Genomic DNA, 18,739 nt, shown 5'->3' on the forward strand with positions numbered 1-18,739 from the left:
TTGACCCTTTTAGTTTTTATAAACGTTAATGAATATCGAAGACAAATTAATCAAGTTATGAAAATATACAATTTGCCAAATGCTTTTCATTCAACCTCATTGCCAAACGGTCTTATTTTCTTTTACCTTTGTTAATTGGCTATGAAAATACCTTCCGCACGCGCACACACACCAATGGCGAAAACCAAAAGTCGCGTCGCATGCAAAACTCATTAATATGCGTCGGTTATTGTTGTTTCTTGCCGATTTTATAACTTTGGCGTACACCTTACCCAAGTCGGGCAACAACAATATAATGGAGCCATAATAAGAGCCAGCGAAACGTCGAAAAAAGTTCAATAAACTTTTGCAGCTAGCGAATATTTGATTTTGTTTCTCTTTCTTTTCAGTATATACACACATATATGTACATGTATTTTTTTTGGTCTTCCGTCCCCCTTGAACCCCTCTGGGTTTCTACCTCAATCAGCAATTTTGTAATTTACTTGCTTAACAAATTGCTTATATTTTTTTTAACCTCTTGGTTTTTCTCTGAATGAAGTTATTCACAATCGCCAAAAATCTGAACTCAATTCTAGTTTAGTTTTTATTTTTATCTTTTCTAGCAAATTTTTGACCAGAAATTGGTTAACTACATAATAAATATGTTTTTGTAATACCTAAAATATTTTCAACTGATTCTGTTTAAGTTTAAGTTTAAAAACCTAAGCTTTGTGTTAGTTTAAATGTTAGTCTAAGTGCAGTAAAACTTGTTCACAACTTCACAACTTGTGCAACAAGGTGTTCTCAATCGCCAGCAGTTTGTTTTATTGTGTTGTAAATATATATATATCTTTGTATCTATCGCTAACTGGGCAATTAGTTGGTGTTGTTAACGTTGCGATGGCCCGACTCCATTTTGTTTTCTTATTGATGACCGAGCAAAACTCAACCATCGGAGCAACTGGTTTGGTTCCGCTTTCGAAAAGTTTCCCCTTCCTTGTCTTCGTCAACGGCTGAAATTTTCCCTTGACTCCCTGCCTCCGGGATGTATTCTTTTAAGATTTTTAATTTCACATTTCTTGCTAAATCATCCAAACGTTTTGGCTATTAACAATATTTTAAATTTTTACCAACATAGTTGTGTATTTTTACTAATTTTCTCTTTTCTTCTTTTTCGTTTCAGGTAAATATCGAACGGTGCACAAATTGGCAACTAAAGGCCACGACTCTTAATCAAAAATTACTTGTTAGTGAGTGCTCACTGTTCATTTGGTTTTTATGCTTGCTGCTGGGCTTAAAATTAAAATGCCAAAAGCGTAACCAGTGGGGTCCAAAGATTCAAATTGATTAGTGGTTCACCGAAAACATTTTTTTTTGACTGCAAAGAAAAGGAATTTGTTAATCGTGGGTTGAACAATTCAGACAAACGGTTTTTTTTTTATTTACTTTTAAATCTTTATGGAAAATATTGGAAAGCCGTAGCAACTACGCACACAAAACTTCTGATCTTCTTTTGGGATATTTTTATGACACAAATAGCATAATTAGTAAACAAGTAATAGCAATCAGTTTCAGTAATACCATACAGCTTTTTTTTGAAATTTGTATCATTATTAACAAGTAATAAGACTGTTACTAATTTTAGTATGACTCAACTTGAATCGATCTTGAAACTCATATTAAATTGCTGAGTTGCTAAATTGCTAACTTTGCTTAAGGAACTTATCCACATTGTTGTGGGCAGCATGGAGTTTTCATTGGAAACGTGTGAAAATGCAAATCCATGGAAGATTTCGCTGAGTAGTATCACCCTTCTCAGTATCTTTCCCCGCACCTTTATCTGTTGGATTATGTAGATTTTCATGCGGCACGTCAGTGGCTCATTTGCATGCAATTATTTTGCTGTTCCCCGATGGAAAAACTTCAACCCTTGGGTGGGCGGATATCGGGATATAGACAAATTGTGACATGTACTTCAGCTTCAGTTACAATATTGATGCCTCTTCGCCTTGTAATTTCTCATTCATCTTCAATGGGCATTTAATCAAGCTGTGAATTCGACTCCCAAACTTCAATGACAAATGCATGCAACCATAAAAAAAAATGTTGAAAAAAATAATCAAGTCGAAGATAAGGATAGGAACAGAATAAAAAAAAAAAAATAAAATGGTAAATGAAATGAAATTACTGAACAGAAAAATGGGATGGAAAGGGGCGGGAATTGAGGGGAAAAAAATGCAAATGGTGAAATTTTAAACCCTTGAATGGGCCCGCCATTGTCTTTGATAGTCGGCGGGAAAGTACGGGAAACGGTCCACGGGGTGTGGAAAAAAAAAATAAAGAAGGAGGATGGGGTAGCATCCTGGGTTGCCCATTTGCCAACTGGGCTGTAAGTAAGCGCATTTTTCCCGATTTTTTTGTTTCAAGCTCCTGCTGTTGTTGTTTTTGCTCTTCCTTCCGCTCATTTGTCTCTGCATGAAAATGTCCGCGATTTTCTCCTTTCTGTGTGTGTATGTGTACTTTTTTTTTTGGTTGTGCTTTTAATTGTATTTAGTTACATTAGTAATTATCGATTTTTCTTGGGCTTGTGTTTTTAGCTAGGATTGGGTACTGTACCTGATGCCAAAAGGCAGGAAGGGCTTAATTGTTTGATGATATTAGGGGTGAACGGAAAACATTCTAAGGTTACTCTTTTAAAAGGAAGGAATACAGCATACAATAAATAAGACGAACAAATTGCTCGGAATTACATTAATATTGATGTAGAGTAGGCAAAATAATGGTATCAATTTATTTTTAAAGTTTAATTTAGGATAAAGGGAATTCCTCTGTATTATTTATTTTAATATAGTTTAGATAAATCAAAATTGATTAGTTAATTATTTATTAATGACAGGAATAACAATGGATTAGCATAGAATAATCGCTAATAATGACAAACGAATGCTTAACAGAATAATTTGTCTCATTAATACTAAAACAAATATTTTTTAACTATAATAGATAAATATAAATTAATTCTTTTATTCTATTCACAATATATGGGATATTGCTAAATTTAATAAGTCATATATAAACCGAATGTCTGCTTTACTAACTTTTTAAAAGAAGTGCCTTTCTGCTATTAATTAATGTCCAGAAAAGAAAATTTTCTTTTTTGCATTTTGGTTGCCTCTCGAATCTTGTTCATTTATGGTTTCGACAGATTTGGCCTCTTTGATCAAGGTTTTTGCATTTCTCCCCCTTCATTCTATGCGATTCTTGTTCACTAACCATTTCCAGTCATTTTTTTTTGTTTTGCTACACTTGCTTGTTACTCTGGTTGTCAGTCGGTCTCGCTTTTCAATTATGCCTGACTAGTCCTGCACTCCGTTTTAGCCCAGAGAGCTGAAGCGGTCCGAACTGAACTAGCCATTGTGCCATTTAAGCTATATATCACTCATACGCAGCATTGGCGCTTTATTTTCATGCACTAATTGCGTTAGAATTTCAATAGGAATAGGAGATATAAACCACCATCCCCTTCCTGTACTCCACGTCCTGAACTCTCTTTCTCTCTTTGATTTGACTTTGGCACATGAAGAGTTTTTAATTGGAATTTGCAGTGGGAGATTATCAAAACCAGGCAAGGGGCAGTGATTTTTCTTTGCTCTTCTCCTTTGATTTTTTTGTTTTTTTTTTGTTTTTTTTTTGGGTAGCAGCTCTTGGATACATACGTATATATACCTGCCCAATGCCAATTTTTTTCTTGAACTTCCTCGCCAAGACTTTGCCACGCAGCCTTTTTTTTCCAGGGGTTTGTGTGTATTGCTTTACATAAGACCCGGACAGTCCGGAGAAGTCCAAAGTCCGGGTGTGCCCTCACGGCCATTAGAGCGTTCTGTGCTCTGTCGTTGTCGTAATTAAAAACAAGGAAAATTCTGCACGGAGAAAAAAAATGTGCCAAGAAGGCGGATTGTGAGATTGGGTCGCCTTGGGTTCTCGTCGACCACCACCTACCTTCCATCCATCCATCCATCCAACCGCTTTCCTCTTGCCGCAATTTATTTAAATTCTCTGTGCCGAACTCTTTTGCTCTTTCTTAATTTCTTCAGCCCTTTTCTTTTGTACTTGTTGTTTTTAATAAAGTGCGCTGGACACAGCGCTAAAGAAAAACAAAACAAAAAAAAAGGGCCAAGAAAAAGCTGAGAAAAAAGTTGCGTAAATTTGTTATGTACTTTTTTCTTTTAAATAAATAAATATGGGTACGAGGAGGAGAGTCTTCTTGGCGTTGATGAGCAGAGCGACCACAGCCCACCCAATCATATATATCCAAGCAATCATGCATCCTTTCCTGACGGTGCACCCCATCCCCTTGGCCTGTAGTTCCGTTTCCGGCGCCTGCCATTTGCATCTACAGCAGAAAAAATTTCTTTCATTTATTCGAAGGATTCTTCATCCTCAACCCCCTCCCCAATTTTGCAGATTCTTTTTTTTTTTTTTTTTTTTTTTTTTTGCTGTCGAAGAAGAAAAGATTTTTTCCTCTTTTTTAAAACACACAAACTGGACGACGACGACGACGACGACGACGGGTCGACCCAAGGGGTGTGGTGGGCAGCATTTCTTTGCGGCTTGAACGAACCGAAAGAACGGGTACACAAATTTCAACCTACTCAATTTTTGCCTTAATTTCTTTTCTGTTTCGCCAGGAGACCTCAGACCGGAGCCATGCCCATGTCCATGTCCATGCCCATGCCATCCCAAATCCTCCCAAGCTCCACCCTCATCTCCAGCTTCTTTGCAAAGGCGGTAATAAGAATTTTTTCTTCGCTGCCGGAGTGTGCGTGAGCCGTAGTGTTTTTTCCGTATTTTTAATTTAAAATGCGAAGCATGGAAAAAAAATATATATGTATAAAAATGGTGAGGGGTGGGAGCGAGGGAAGGTGGAGGAGGGTGGAGGGCTTTTGCGCACTGCTTAAAAGAAAAACTTCTGAAGTAAATATTTGTCTGTCCAATTGCTGCGGCGACTGCCAACTGCAACGGATTGCGTTCGGAATGGGGGTGGTAGGTAGCTGCTGGGTGGCAGTGGGTGGCAAGGGGGACTTGAATGTGGGCGTTGTCGTTGGCATTGGCGATGGCGACGGCGACGGCGATGGCGAAAGTGTTGTTGGACGGGTTGGGCATCGGACACTGCTGTGGACACTGGTGACCGACCATGCCAAGACAAGCGACGCCGTAATGACTGTCACAGCGCTCCATGGACAAACACAAGACACCACCCTTTCCATGCCTCCATGCCACCATCCCAAAAAGAAAAAAAATTTTAACAAAAAAAAAAAATGAACAAATTTCCATCACCTAAGTTCTGTTATGTATTCCCCCGGGCGGGCGTCTCACTGGCGGAGTGGGTGCGGCACTTTGGAACGCTTTCAACTATCCGATATAGGCTATTTTTCAATCAAATCACCGTATTCCATATTCAGTGTGTGTAAATTGCCAAGGGAAACGCACTGTACAGCCTTGGGGGAGATTGGTATGTGATGCATACCATTATATCCTTGAATCGGGGCAACTAGTCATTGTAGCCGATATCGTGTGAGTTGTATAAAACCCAAATAAGAATTGGTTATAAAACCAATGTTTCTTACTCAAATGATTTGAATTTGGTTTAAATGTGACTTTGGCTAAAATAAATGTTTAGGCTTGTTTAAAGCATAACGTAACATTGACTAAACATGATTTAAAGCGAGCAGATAGTCTTAAATTATTTCATTGTTTATACTATTTCATTTATAATTACAAAATCTGGGCCAAGAATAACACACGAGTCAGTCTAAGACGTTCAGAAAAGTGTCCCTAAAATAATTTTAAACATGTTGACTAATATATTTTACACCTTCTCGATTATTTCTAGGGCCTCTTGCGCACCGCCGAGCAGCTAAAGATCAAGGGCCTCTGCGAAACCGCCGAGAACGCGGATGACCTTAACGACGCGGCCACAGCAACAATCACTGTTTCGGAGAACATTCAGCAGGCGGTCGTTGGTAATATTGTGAATGCCACCATAGTTCCCGGAGCTCCGTCGCCCTCCTTGGAACAGCAGCAGCAACACCACCAGCAGCAGCAACAACAGCAGGCACAAGAACAGCATCAGCAGCAGCAACAGCAACAGCAGCAGGTGCATGCCCAGCAGCAACAGCAGCAGCAGCAACAAATCAACGCTGCCCTGCTGACGCAACACGGAGTGCCCGGCGGAAGTGTTTCCCTATCCGGACAGTTGCTAAGCTCCTCGGCCAGCGGCAGCAGCGGAAGCTCGGCCGGCGGACAGCAGCCACCACAGACGCCATCCGGTTTGCAGCCGACGCCACGCAGGTCTCGACTCAAGCGCTCCAAATCGCCGGACTTGCCAACGGGCGTAGGAGCAGGAAGCTCTGGAGGCTCGAGCAGTTCATCGTCGCAGCAGCAGCAGCAACCCCAGCCGGCGCATCACCACCACCCGCAGACCATACTCATCCAGGGCCAAAATCCAAATTCAATTGTGAGCCTGCAGCAGACGGCCGACGGCAATTATATACCCGTGACGGGAACAGGAGACGATTCGGACGTCGAGGATCACGATCACGATCACGAGCACGAACACGGCCACGGACACGGGCACGGAGGACATCCGCACGGACACGGACACAGCCACGATCACAGTCACGATCACGAGCACGAGAACAAGCCGAATAAGATCTGCAAGACCGAGCAATCGGTGGCCTCGCCGGCGTCCAATTCATCCAGCGCCTCAAACAATGCAACAGCGGGCGTGAGCGGCGTGACATCCACCGGCCAAGCCATCGTCACACAAATTGTAGTAGCGCGCGACGGAAAAGATACAAAAAATATGACTAGTTTAGGCATGGGCATGGTAAGTTGGTTAGCTAGTTTGGTTTAGTTAGCACACAGCATTCACTCTCAGTTAGCCAGAGATCGATCGCCGATCAGGTCGATCTCCTCAGGCATAATGAACACTAGTTTGCTAACCTGTCATTCCTATCTCTCTCTCCACCCCGAATCTGGATTGCATGCAGAACGGCGGCCTATTGGGCGTGCCCATGGGCTTCCTGGACTTCACACCCGAGCCACCAGCACCATCCGCCACCCCAGTCACCGTTACGGAGCACGTCGATCTGTCCTGCAACCCCAGCACGGATACGCGCGATCTATCAAGTGAGTGATCGGTAGTGTAGCCAGCGGTCTAACGCGGTACCATCCCAAAGTCTTGAGAGAGAGACTAACTTATATGGTCTAAATTTGCCTCCCAACAGATCCCACCGAACCGCTCGATATAGACAATCATCTGGCCCAGCAGATCCATCGGCTCGATCAGTCCCCCATGCACTCGATATCGCATCACCATACCGGCGATGAAAGCAACTCCAATCTGGTGCAGCACATCAAGAGCGAGGTGATCGAGGCCAAGCACCTGGCAGCTGCCCAGCAGCATGCCCTTAGCCAGGCCCAGCAGCAACATGCCCATCACCAGGCCCACCAGCAGCAGCAGCAGCAGCAGCAGCACCAACAGCATCAGCAACAGCAGCAGCAACAACAGCAACAGCAACAGCAGCAGCAGCATCTCCATGCCCAGCAGATGTTGGCCCAAAGTCAGGCCCAGTTGCAGCAGCAACAGCAACAGCAGCAGCAGCAACACCACCAGCAGCAACAACAGGCTGCAGCAGCGGCAGCAGCTGGTGTGCACGGCCAGCATGGGGGACATGTGACGCACGCCGACATCGGCGGTGCCACAGTCATGGAGATTGATCCGAGCCAGATTAAACACGAGCCGGGCATGATAATAACGCCAGAGATTGTCAACATGATGTCCTCAGGGCATATGGGTGAGTTGTGCTTCACAAAATTGAAGGGGTCGTCTCAGCCCGAAAATGATTCTTAAAATGCCTATTGCTTAAATTTCTTTGTTCCGGATTGTAAAGAAATATCTTAATGTAGAAACATATTTCATTCAACTCTCTTAAACGATAAATCTTAATTGTCAATTAAGAAATTAAATAAAATATTCGTTTTTAATAAGTTTAGACATATATTAGGCTTTGGAATAGAAGCGGAGTTAGTATTCCAAAAATTAAATTAAAATTTGTAATTTTGTATCAAATCATGATTAAAATACTATTTTATGTGGTTATTACTGGAAACCGACCGAATCGTTAAGAGTCAATATGATTTGTGAACAGCATTAGAGACCATAAGATTTGAACATTGTTAATCCGTGTGCCAAGTAAATTAATACTAATAAAAAATTATTTAAATCACTTTCAGACATGTACAATTCGGACACGAGCGAGGATTCGATGATGATCGCCAACGGCTCGCCGCATGATCAGAAGGAGCCGCACTATACGAATTTGGACCAGCAACACGGGCTGGGTGGCAGCGTTTGCGGCCCGGGGCCCGGCGGTGCTGGTGGTGGTGGGGGCATGAGTGGTGGTGCTGGCTCTGGCTCTGGCGAGAAAGGTCAGTTTAATGGTCCCAAAGCTTGGACACAAGATGATATGAATTCAGCTTTAGATGCATTAAAGAACCAAAACATGAGCCTGACGAAAGCGTCCGCCATTTATGGCATCCCATCGACCACCCTGTGGCAACGTGCTCATCGCCTGGGCATCGAAACGCCCAAGAAGGAGGGCGGCACCAAGTCATGGAACGAGGATGCCCTCCAGAATGCCTTGGAGGCGCTGCGTTCGGGTCAGATATCCGCGAACAAAGCGTCCAAGGCCTTCGGCATCCCCTCCTCGACGCTCTACAAGATTGCCCGGCGCGAGGGCATCCGCCTTGCGGCGCCCTTCAATGCCGCCCCAACCACGTGGACGCCCGAGGATCTGGAGCGTGCCTTGGAGGCGATACGGGCGGGTAACACCTCGGTGCAGAAAGCCAGCGCTGAGTTTGGCATACCCACAGGTGAGTTGTCCGCGAATCCAGTCCGGATATCGAATTATGGTCTCCACTTCTCCGCTTCGTCGTTTCCGCTTCGTAGTTTATGTGGTTTTTAGAAAAGATGGCAGCCTACAATATATGAATAGGAATTCATTCTTAAATGTCCCAAGAGACCAAGAATTGGATGCAATGTTAGTTTTAAGTATCCGCTTTACGGTTTCCAACTTGAAGCCAATCTGGAAAAGTGATTTTCGAATTTTTCTCTCACTTTTGCATAAAAAAAAATGTCAGAAACTGAAAAAAACTGTGATGCTCTTTGCCTAGATCCCTTTTTTTTCCCCCCTTATGTCTGATTTGTGACTAATCCCCTTCTTCCACTCCATCAACCGGCTCAAAGGAACACTTTACGGACGCTGCAAACGGGAGGGCATTGAGCTGTCGCGTTCGAATCCAACGCCCTGGTCCGAGGATGCCATGAACGAGGCCCTGAACTCAGTGCGGTGAGTGCGTGCGAACTACTGGCGTCAATTAAGTCGCTAATCACCATTTCCGACACATATCCCCCACAGCGTTGGCCAAATGTCCATTAACCAGGCGGCCATTCACTACAACCTGCCCTACAGCTCGCTCTACGGCCGCTTTAAGCGCGGCAAATACGACGTGGTGGCCAACACGAGTGGCGTGGCGCTCCTCAACACCTCGGGCAACACCACCGGCAGCATTGAGATTATCGAGCACAGTCAGGAGAATTCGGTACGTAGCCACTCGGCAGCTGAAAAGCTAAAAGCATATGCAAAACACAGTTCCACCAAGCTCTCAAAACAATGTCTTTAAACGAACTTAGACAAAAAATACTAATAATTTATAAATCACTAATTTTTAACGCTTTGAAAGTTTAACATGGTCAATTTTTTAAACAAAACAATTTCGTTTACAACATAAATTAAATTGTTACACACAGCAATGTACCATTTATTTTGTACAATTAATATCTGAATTTTAAATAACATTTTATAAATCACTAATTTTTAACGCTTTGAAAGTTTCACATGGTCAATTTTTTAAAGAAAACAATTCCGTTTCATCAATAATTTCGTTTACAACATAATTTAAATTGTTAAACACAGCAATGTACCATTTATTTTGTCAATTAATATCTGGATTTTAAATAACATTTTGTTTGAATGAATAAAGATGTAGTTATTGCCGCTTTTTCATTTTCAACTCCTCACAAAAATGCACTACACACAAATGCCAGCATTGACTAACCGAGATAATCAATTTATTTATGCAAAGTTGCATATGTTACAGCAACAGTTCCCGTACAGCCCGTCGCCGCATCCGCCAACGCCGCAGCACCACAGCACGCCGCAGCATCACAGTACGTCGCAGGGTCCGCCGACGCCGCAACACATGCAGCAGCACGTGGTGCACATGCAACAGCAGCAGCAGCAGCAGCAACAGCAGCAGCAGTCGCCCCACCCGGGTCACCATCCGCAGCACATGCAGCAGGATGTGGTTACATCGAGCAGTCAGGTGGTGCACAGCCAGCAGCAGCAACAGCAGCTTCAGCAGATCTATCAGCATCACGGCACGCCGGAGCGTAGTTGAGAATCACTGCATGCTGCGGCAATAATGGGCAGCACCGGTGGTGGGGGAGGTGGTGGAGGAGGAGTCGGAGGAGTAGGAGTAGGAGCCAGCACTAGTGGCAGCACGGCGGCTAGTAGCACACCCTTTGCCAGCATATCGGCACTGGTCAGCGGACCGAGCAGTGCACCACCACCACCACCACCATCGGTGGCTCCCAGTGGCTCGTCGACAGCCAGTGGCGGCACCAGCAAGCGCAAGAAAGCCAACAAGCAAAAGCGTTGAGAGCAGGAGCAGGATCAGCCACATGATAAGTCGCAATTGCAAACAATTGCCGGAGTGGCCAGACCCGGGGACATTAAGTTTAGATTTAATTGCAAGCACTGGAAGCGCAAGCTGCGCCAGTTTCATTTGCTATTGTCCAAACAGTAGTCAATCAGTCAGTTAAGGAAGTTATATGAATGACCCACAGACAACAAATTGCTAAGGGTAGAGGGCAGCAAACCAATCACAAAAAAAAAAAAAAAAACACTTTTCAACTAGATGGACATTAATTACACAATCGAGATGTGTATAAAATGTAAATATATAACGAAATATGCTTTATCTACATTATACGGAAAATAGTTATATAGGTATTAGGTTTGCAAAAGTCCTTTGTTTTAGCCAAGTAAGTTGGAGCTGAGAGAGAAAGATATACACATGCATAGATCGTAAGAGAAAAATGAATTTTAGATTTGCCTAGGCTCGAAAGAAAATGAATTCGTTTTGGGCTCGCAGTTTTAAGAGCACTTTGTTATCAATGGACATGGAATACGCGTTTTTATTTATGAACTCGTAACCATTCTAAGAACATTTAACTAGGAGCTAAACGTGGAATCCCGATTCAAGATTTCCTCCCCCTTCTTCTACGTTTTGTTATAAATTTCGCTTAGTGTGAGACTGAAAGTGCGCCTAAAACTGTAGAAACCCAAGCCCAAAACTATAGTGGATACGCATACAACACAACCCATATATGAATCAAATGCTTTATAACCATATTGTTTGAACGAAAAGAAAGAAGGGGAGAATACCTTAATGTAGAATTAAACCAAATTATCAAGGTCCTAGAAATTAAACTCATTAGCATGTAATGACAACTGCAAACAGATCAGATAAGAGAGAAAATTAAGAGTTATTTGAATTTAACTGGAGGCGCCGTGAATCAACCAATATTGATTTGATTTCAACTGAAATAAGAATATAGCCAATACATATTTGTAGACATGAAGTAACTGCAAGAAAACAACCCATGGAATGTATTTTTGATAATAGCAGAAACAAAAGCAGGCGAAATTAGCAAATCGAACTGCAATTGTTATTAATGTTAAGCTCTAAATAATGTCCTTTCGGAATCACATTCAAAACAAAGATTTAATACAAGTATGTAAGAGAAATCAACCAATAAATACACACGTATATATATGGATGGATAAAAATCTCTAAGTGAACTGTAAAATTTTTAATGTAGCAGCGAACGAGTGTAGTAATAATAAACCTTCTTGCTTTAAAGAACACTTTATTCAAGCGGCTTTATGTTGCCCCACGAAGGAAAGTAGATATAATAGTATCTATATCAAAAATCGGAAATAAAATCTACAAGGAGAAAAATTACATTCAAAATTTTGAAACTAGTAATTTAAAAAGAAAAAAAAATGTATAATAGCTTCCACTAGCGTATCTACATAATTAGGAAACGAGGAAAGGATACTCTTAACACCCAACTGAAGTAACTTCAACTATTTTTTGGTTTCATCTCAACTATACGTGTGCGGAGAACACTTGAAAATCTTTGTAAATACATTTGAATAATTTCTTTAGTTGTTAGTTGTCTTAGGGGAACAGGTATCTGAAAATTACAAAATCAAATGTTGCAAATTAATTTATTTTAGCGTTATAGACCCGTAGAACTGAATGCAATATGCTTACCTTAAACTCAACATAATTTAATTCTATTCCTATTATCTTTAGTTGGATTCATTTTAATGTTTTATAGCAAAACTGTATATCATTGTAAATTAATTAACGCATACGAAGTAGCATCTACAAGAGTTAAATCAACAATAAAACAAAAAATATCATTATAACCTTGTTAAAATTGTCGCAAGAGCAATTAAAAAATGAACCCAGCAACTTGAAGAAGAATCGAAAATGAAGGCGAATCACAGAAGAGTAAAAATAATAAAATATAACATTTTAAATTTTAAGCTAACTAAATGTGTAAGTGTAACCTTTAACCACACAATATTATAGCACATTTTGGATTATCAAATATGCATATACAGCAAATATCTATTATAAACGGTAAATGTAAACCCAAAAAGAAACACTGAAACAATCTATGTAACAGCCGAAATAGCAAAAAACCCATGTAATAAACAAACAACATTTAATGTAATATTGGTATAACGTAATTTTTAAAGTGAGGTACTATAAATAAAAATTATTAAATAATATTAAATACTTTTCATTTCATCTGAAACTCAGTTTTATTATATTTGGGCATGGAATTAATTGTAAACGATTTGTTGGTTTTTAAATAACAGCCAGCATAAACAAACATTAAACAAAAATTAAAAAAAATTTGAGAAATTACTATTAAAACATAACCTACTTCAAAATAGCTTACACAAAATGGACATATTTAAAACAAATTTCTTCATTTATTTATTAAATTTGGAAAAATTTCGAAAAATTTTTGGGTGATAATTATGATATCAGATTTCCAATTGAACTGCGCTGGCTTAAGGTTTATTATTAATTATACAATTCTTGGCATTATAGCCCCACCCTTAAATCCTACACCTGCCCAACAAATTCATTTTATATGTTTAAGTTTATTTAATAAATAAATAATTATTTTATATACGAATTAAAATAATCTCAGATGTATATTTTTGAGATCAACAAATCAAATTAATATTAATTTTTTTTCCTGTGTATAAATGGTTATTGATTTCTGTCTAATTTGCTTAAGATGTTTTTGGCGCTCAATTTTTAAACAACGTTTATGTGGACTGTTCAAGCGATTAAGCTTCGTCTCTGTAAACCTGATCTTGGCTCAAGGGTATTGTTTTGGCCAGTAATGTTAGCAGAGCTTTTCTGTTAGGCCGATACCAATTAGTGGTTCTCCGCTCAGCTGGCGCATGCTCTCCCACATGTTGGACTTATTTTGTGACCGTGCTCACCTAGAAGCGGATGATGCCAGTCAAAGTTTTGCTTCCCATGTGAACGGTGTGGCCTGGTGTTTTACGCGTTTCCAATCGTCTGCGCCGCTTCTTTCGCTACGCAGAAGATTTTTTACCAAGAAAAGAAGAAAAAAATCGCAAACCCAGCAATCTACTCTAGCTTCAAGAAAAAAGGAGACAAAGGAATTTATCAACTCTTGAAAAGTATTTTGTAAGTCTTGGTTAAAAAAAAAATTGCGAAGCAATCGTGTTGACTGGGAAATCCTCCTTATCAGTGTCTAATGAGCCAAATGATTAATCAGCGTTTAATCTGTTTATATTTGAATTAAATCAATCGAGCTGCAATTGAAAGTGATGAGTTTATGAAGTGATAGTGATTTTGTGTGCGTTCTAATAGAAAGTGAAATTGCCAATTTACTTTATCCCCCGCAAAAAAATGCTTGTACATATTAATGTAGCGGATATGTCAATTGAAAAACTCGCACGATAGCAACATTTTTTGTGAAAAACAGGAGTGTGTGTTGAATTAATAATGATAGATAGAAAAATTGGTGGGGGGGGGGGGGGGAGGGGGATGATGTTAAATCGGGGTAACAAAAGCACGGCCCAAAAGTTAACTGCATAAACAGTTTATTTTTATATGCCAGAGGACAGCTGCAAGTTCAAGTGTACAAAACTCGTAACCCCCATAAAATTACATTACGCATGATACACACAAACACACACATATACATATATATATATATGTATAAATATAGGTACATGACGTGGTGTGCGAAAGCCCCTTCGCTCAACACGTTCTAAAATATTAAGTTAAAAGACAACAGCAAAAATAAGAAAAACACGCAACAATAATAACAGCTACCAAACAACGTGCTTATTAAGAGAGCGTCCAGAGAGAAATTATGAATATTGGGGAGAGACGCGCTAAAAAGCAGCCCCCACAAAAAAGCTTCCTCTCTCGACAGAAAGTCTCTCTCAAACACAGCTGATTGTCAGAATCATAACGGTGTATGGGTAGTTTTGGCCTCAAATACCCCTACATAGCCCACTCGAAACCCCCCCGTTTAATCACCCCTTTTGTTTTTACAACAAGTGCCGCTCTTGGCGAAAAATTGTTTGCTGATGTTGGCCATGTTTTTGGCCATTTGAACTTGGCACCAAATATGTGGGTCTAGGGTACTGAGTGTACAAGGAGTGTGACCACATTTCGGGGTCTTCTCTAGGTTTGCTTGACCTTCAAGTCTTTCGAATTCATTTCGTTTCAAAAATAAACAAGCCAAATGAAATGTGTCATTTCAAAACTTCCTCTTTCGCGTGTTGTTTTGATCAAGTGGTCGATTATTGAATACCTAAAAACAACTTTGGAGGTGATGCTTTACGTTTTTATTTTGTCATTTAATAAATGTTGTAAGGCAAAAGTTTCAAAAAATTTAAATACGTTTTAAGTTAGTCAATTAAGGAGCTAAACAATTTTATTCAATTTTTTAATAATTAATTAAATTATTGTTTATTCATTTTGTAATGTAATTGCTGTCAGTTATTATGATGCATGACCTTGATATTATATATTTTACAAAGCATTTCTTTAATCTTTAGTTTCCATTTTGAGGTAGGTACTTGAATTTTAACAAAACGAAAACAGAATTGCCATTTACTTTGATTGATGTCCCATCAGTAAAAATAATGACATTAAAAGAACAAAACCCATCATACCTTTATAATGTTTTAATGGCTGTGTTACATGCTTGAAGTTATGTTGAAAAATTACGACGCAATTAAAAGCTTTGAATGGTTAAAAATAGTTTTTAAAAAGCCGGCTTTGAAATTTCAGACAGTGGGTTGAAGAGCATTGGTTAGCTATATTAGTATGTAGTGATTTAATAGGCAGTCAAGTAAAGTGAAGGTGCGTGTGTGGATGGAATACTTTGTTTACAGTAGAAACCCAAACTGGGTGGTGGGTTGTAAAATCGACCATCAATGTTAGTTACAGCTTTTAGCGCCAAAGTAGTGGAGGATAGTAAAACCTTGCAAGGAAAGTGCCAAAGGACTTGGCACAGTCAGACTTCATTAAGTTGGTCCACTTTTTTGCCATATAAAAACCTATTTGTGATTGCTTAACTTTTATTGTTGCTAAGTGAAAAATAACGTATACTTTTAATATTTGTCTTATTAAATTTCCTTTTATTTATTATGCTATACTTAAGTCAAATCCGTATTCCATAAACAATAAACAACCTTCAAACTTCAAAACTCCCTTTAAAAAATAGCTTTTATCTTGTCTTAAGAACATTCGGTTATATAGTTGGAACCAAAGCAACTTAAGGTAGTGTTCTGGATGAAAAAGAAGCTATGTTATACACTTAATCGTTTTAAATGATGACCATAATTTGTATTAAGTTCATTAAGTTTAGTTTTTAAAGTTTAGTTTAACTTACTACAAAGTTCGAGTATGGCAAGTTCGCCTGTATATCCTTTTACCTTAATTATTCAATAAGTTTATTTACTTTTGCAGTTTGCTTGTATCCTCCAACAAACCTCCAGAAAAGCTGTTGCTGGGGCAACCTCCACCGAACACCGGAAAGGGAAAAGAGCCAAGGGAGGAGGACTCACCGAGCCTTACACGCAAGTGAGTAAACAAGTGGCCTTAACTGGCATCCGTTAGGTGAAATTATCAATTATGCAATTAAAATGGGGGGTGGTAATTGTGACAGTTGAGTGTCTCAACTGAGAGTTGTTAAAACTTTCGCCCAATGCACTTATTGATCTAAATAAAATGTCAAGGCTAAAATAGTTGGAAAGTGAGTTTAGAAGGTAAACTTTGATTCGTACAAATCATCATTGAAGAACCTTTAATAGTGGTACTAAAATAGTTCTGAAAGGGTATTTTAATAGATAAAATTGCTTCGTGTGTGGAAACCATATGTGTTTTTTGAATTAATGTGGAAATGCCCTTAATAATTTATTCCTGAGTTGCTGTTTGAGTTTCCGTTTTTCTCATTACACTTTTCATTTCCGTTTCCCGCAACCGAAATGAAAATGTTACAGGGCAATCAGACGTATACGTAATATGCTAATGAACTTTTGTTTGCCAACATGCTGGTGATAAATTCAGTACAAGCCCCAACCTTTTGGTCCCAACTGTTGCAAAAGTAACTTTTCGTGTGTGTAAATGTGTTTGCGGATAACTGGGCATGTCCTAAGGTTGTCGAAAAACAAGTCAGGCGAAAGACTGCTCACTTCGCAGCCTTCAGCCTTCAGCCGTCAGCCAATTGACCCTTAACCCTTGCCTAAGAGTGTCTCACACCTGCCCGCATTTACCTTGCCGAAGAGTCAAGGACGGTGAAAACACACACTCATACGAATTGCATGCCCGATTTCACCAATTGATTGCATGCAATTGTTTTTTCCCTCCTACTTTCACTTGTCTGCTCATCCCCACACAAATCCTTGGCAAAAAAAAAAGCGAAACGACTGGCAATATTAAGTACGTGAATATCTTTTAATATTATTCAGGAGCCATTCCGTCTGGTTGGTTCAGAAGGGCAGCCCTTCAAAAAATGATTCCCATTTCAAACCCAACTTCAACTGTTGCACATTCATGAATCAGGCCTGTCATGTCCAAATGCATATTTTATGTTGCTCTGATTTCACTTTTGAAACGTATACCCTTTCAGCAAGTATTTTAACTTAAAGATCTTATCAGATAGCAGTTCAGAAAATAAACTTTTATAAGTTTATAATAATTTTTACAGCAGAAGCAGCAGTTTAGAAAAGAATTTGAAAAAATAAACTAAAATAACAGGGGCCAAAAAAAAATTAAGAATTATTTGTCTTGTTAATTACGATCAATGCGCGAAACAATTTTGGGGGTAATCACAAGAAATTCACTTCCTAAAAGACCCGGAAAAAAATTAATAACATTATGAGAGGGTATTTGAAACTTCATTTGCTGAATTTCGGCGAAGTATTTATGGTTTCTGTTTGGTCTGCGCAAATACCGAAATGAGATTTTGCGGTTGCCACTCTGTATTCCGATGAATGTTTCTGAATGAACGCTTGATGAGCATATTTAATGCAATATGAAATGTGGTTCTGGGTAAACAGCACTTTGCTTAAATATTAAATTAATTATGTTTGGGTCAGATGAGTCAATTAGAATGAAACTCTGGCCAACTAAACATTGACATTGACATAAGCATGTTGTCATGCAAACATGATAAAACAAACTGTGTTCGAAATTTAATTCTGTGAGAATTAATTAAGCCAATAAACAAAACAAAGTGCGGTCAGTATAATTTGATAGTCGACTGATTGGCTTCAATTGTTTGGTAGCCAAATTTAGCCAGTTAAAGCTGGACGGACACATTTTCTCTGCCACTTATGGGGAGTTCATTGAAAATGGAATTTTGGCGCATTTCCTGTCCGAGAGCAATTCATTTCCTATGTCCTGCCCCAATCCGCAGCTTAACTGTTGCCGTCAGCCTAATGTACGACCTGAAGAAGATGTTCTCAAGCCTTCAAACACATTTGACCTTGTTTCGCTCAGCCAACGCTGCGTATGAGTGTTGCCTAGATGACTTGTTGTTGATTTGCTTGTTGCTTTCATTATCAATGTCAATGTGCCCGAATGCCCAATAAGCTCTCTCTAGAATTCAATGAGAAATCTGTGAGATACTTTTCCACTCAATCTTCAATCTTCCACTGCCTCTCATTATCGCTGATTGCTTTAGTCTTACCCTGAGTTAATGGGGGGCATTCCGCAGACGGAATAAGAGCAAATAATGAAGGAACCCCATCTGTAGGTCATGGGCAAATCAATCCCACTTTGTTGCCATGAACAAATCCCACTTTGTTGCGATGAGCAAATAGTGCAAAATTGATTTCCTTCTGTGCTTTATTTACTTTCGTTTTGATGTCTTCACTTCTCGACACCTCTCTGTGCACTTTTATGCTCTCAGCCTTATCATTGTTTGTATATATTTTTATATTTTTGCATCGCAGAAAATTGTGTTCATTTCGTTTGCAAT

General features: G+C 39.7%; 1 protein-coding gene across 3 annotated transcripts in view; it reads left to right on the forward strand.

The window, feature by feature from the left end:
• LOC128256262 (broad-complex core protein isoforms 1/2/3/4/5) overlaps nt 1-12,982 on the forward strand; it is a 52,145-nt gene extending 39,163 nt beyond the window's left edge. The window contains exons 4-11 of one of the 3 annotated variants that reach the window (XM_052986547.1): nt 5,876-6,871; nt 7,035-7,173; nt 7,272-7,841; nt 8,281-8,475; nt 8,530-8,919; nt 9,293-9,395; nt 9,465-9,648; nt 10,192-12,982. In XM_052986547.1, coding sequence (XP_052842507.1) covers nt 5,876-6,871; nt 7,035-7,173; nt 7,272-7,841; nt 8,281-8,475; nt 8,530-8,919; nt 9,293-9,395; nt 9,465-9,648; nt 10,192-10,506 — 2,892 coding nt within the window. In that variant the 3' untranslated portion in view covers nt 10,507-12,982. Of the gene's footprint in view, nt 1-5,875; nt 6,872-7,034; nt 7,174-7,271; nt 7,842-8,280; nt 8,920-9,292; nt 9,396-9,464; nt 9,649-10,191 lie in introns of all 3 variants that reach the window. The other 2 variants (XM_052986546.1, XM_052986545.1) reach the window with 2 other exon arrangements.
• The last annotated feature ends 5,757 nt before the right edge of the window (nt 12,983-18,739 follow it).

The sequence above is a fragment of the Drosophila gunungcola genome (genome assembly GCF_025200985.1).
Source record: "Drosophila gunungcola strain Sukarami chromosome 2R unlocalized genomic scaffold, Dgunungcola_SK_2 000013F, whole genome shotgun sequence".
Taxonomy (NCBI): Eukaryota; Metazoa; Arthropoda; class Insecta; order Diptera; family Drosophilidae; genus Drosophila; species Drosophila gunungcola.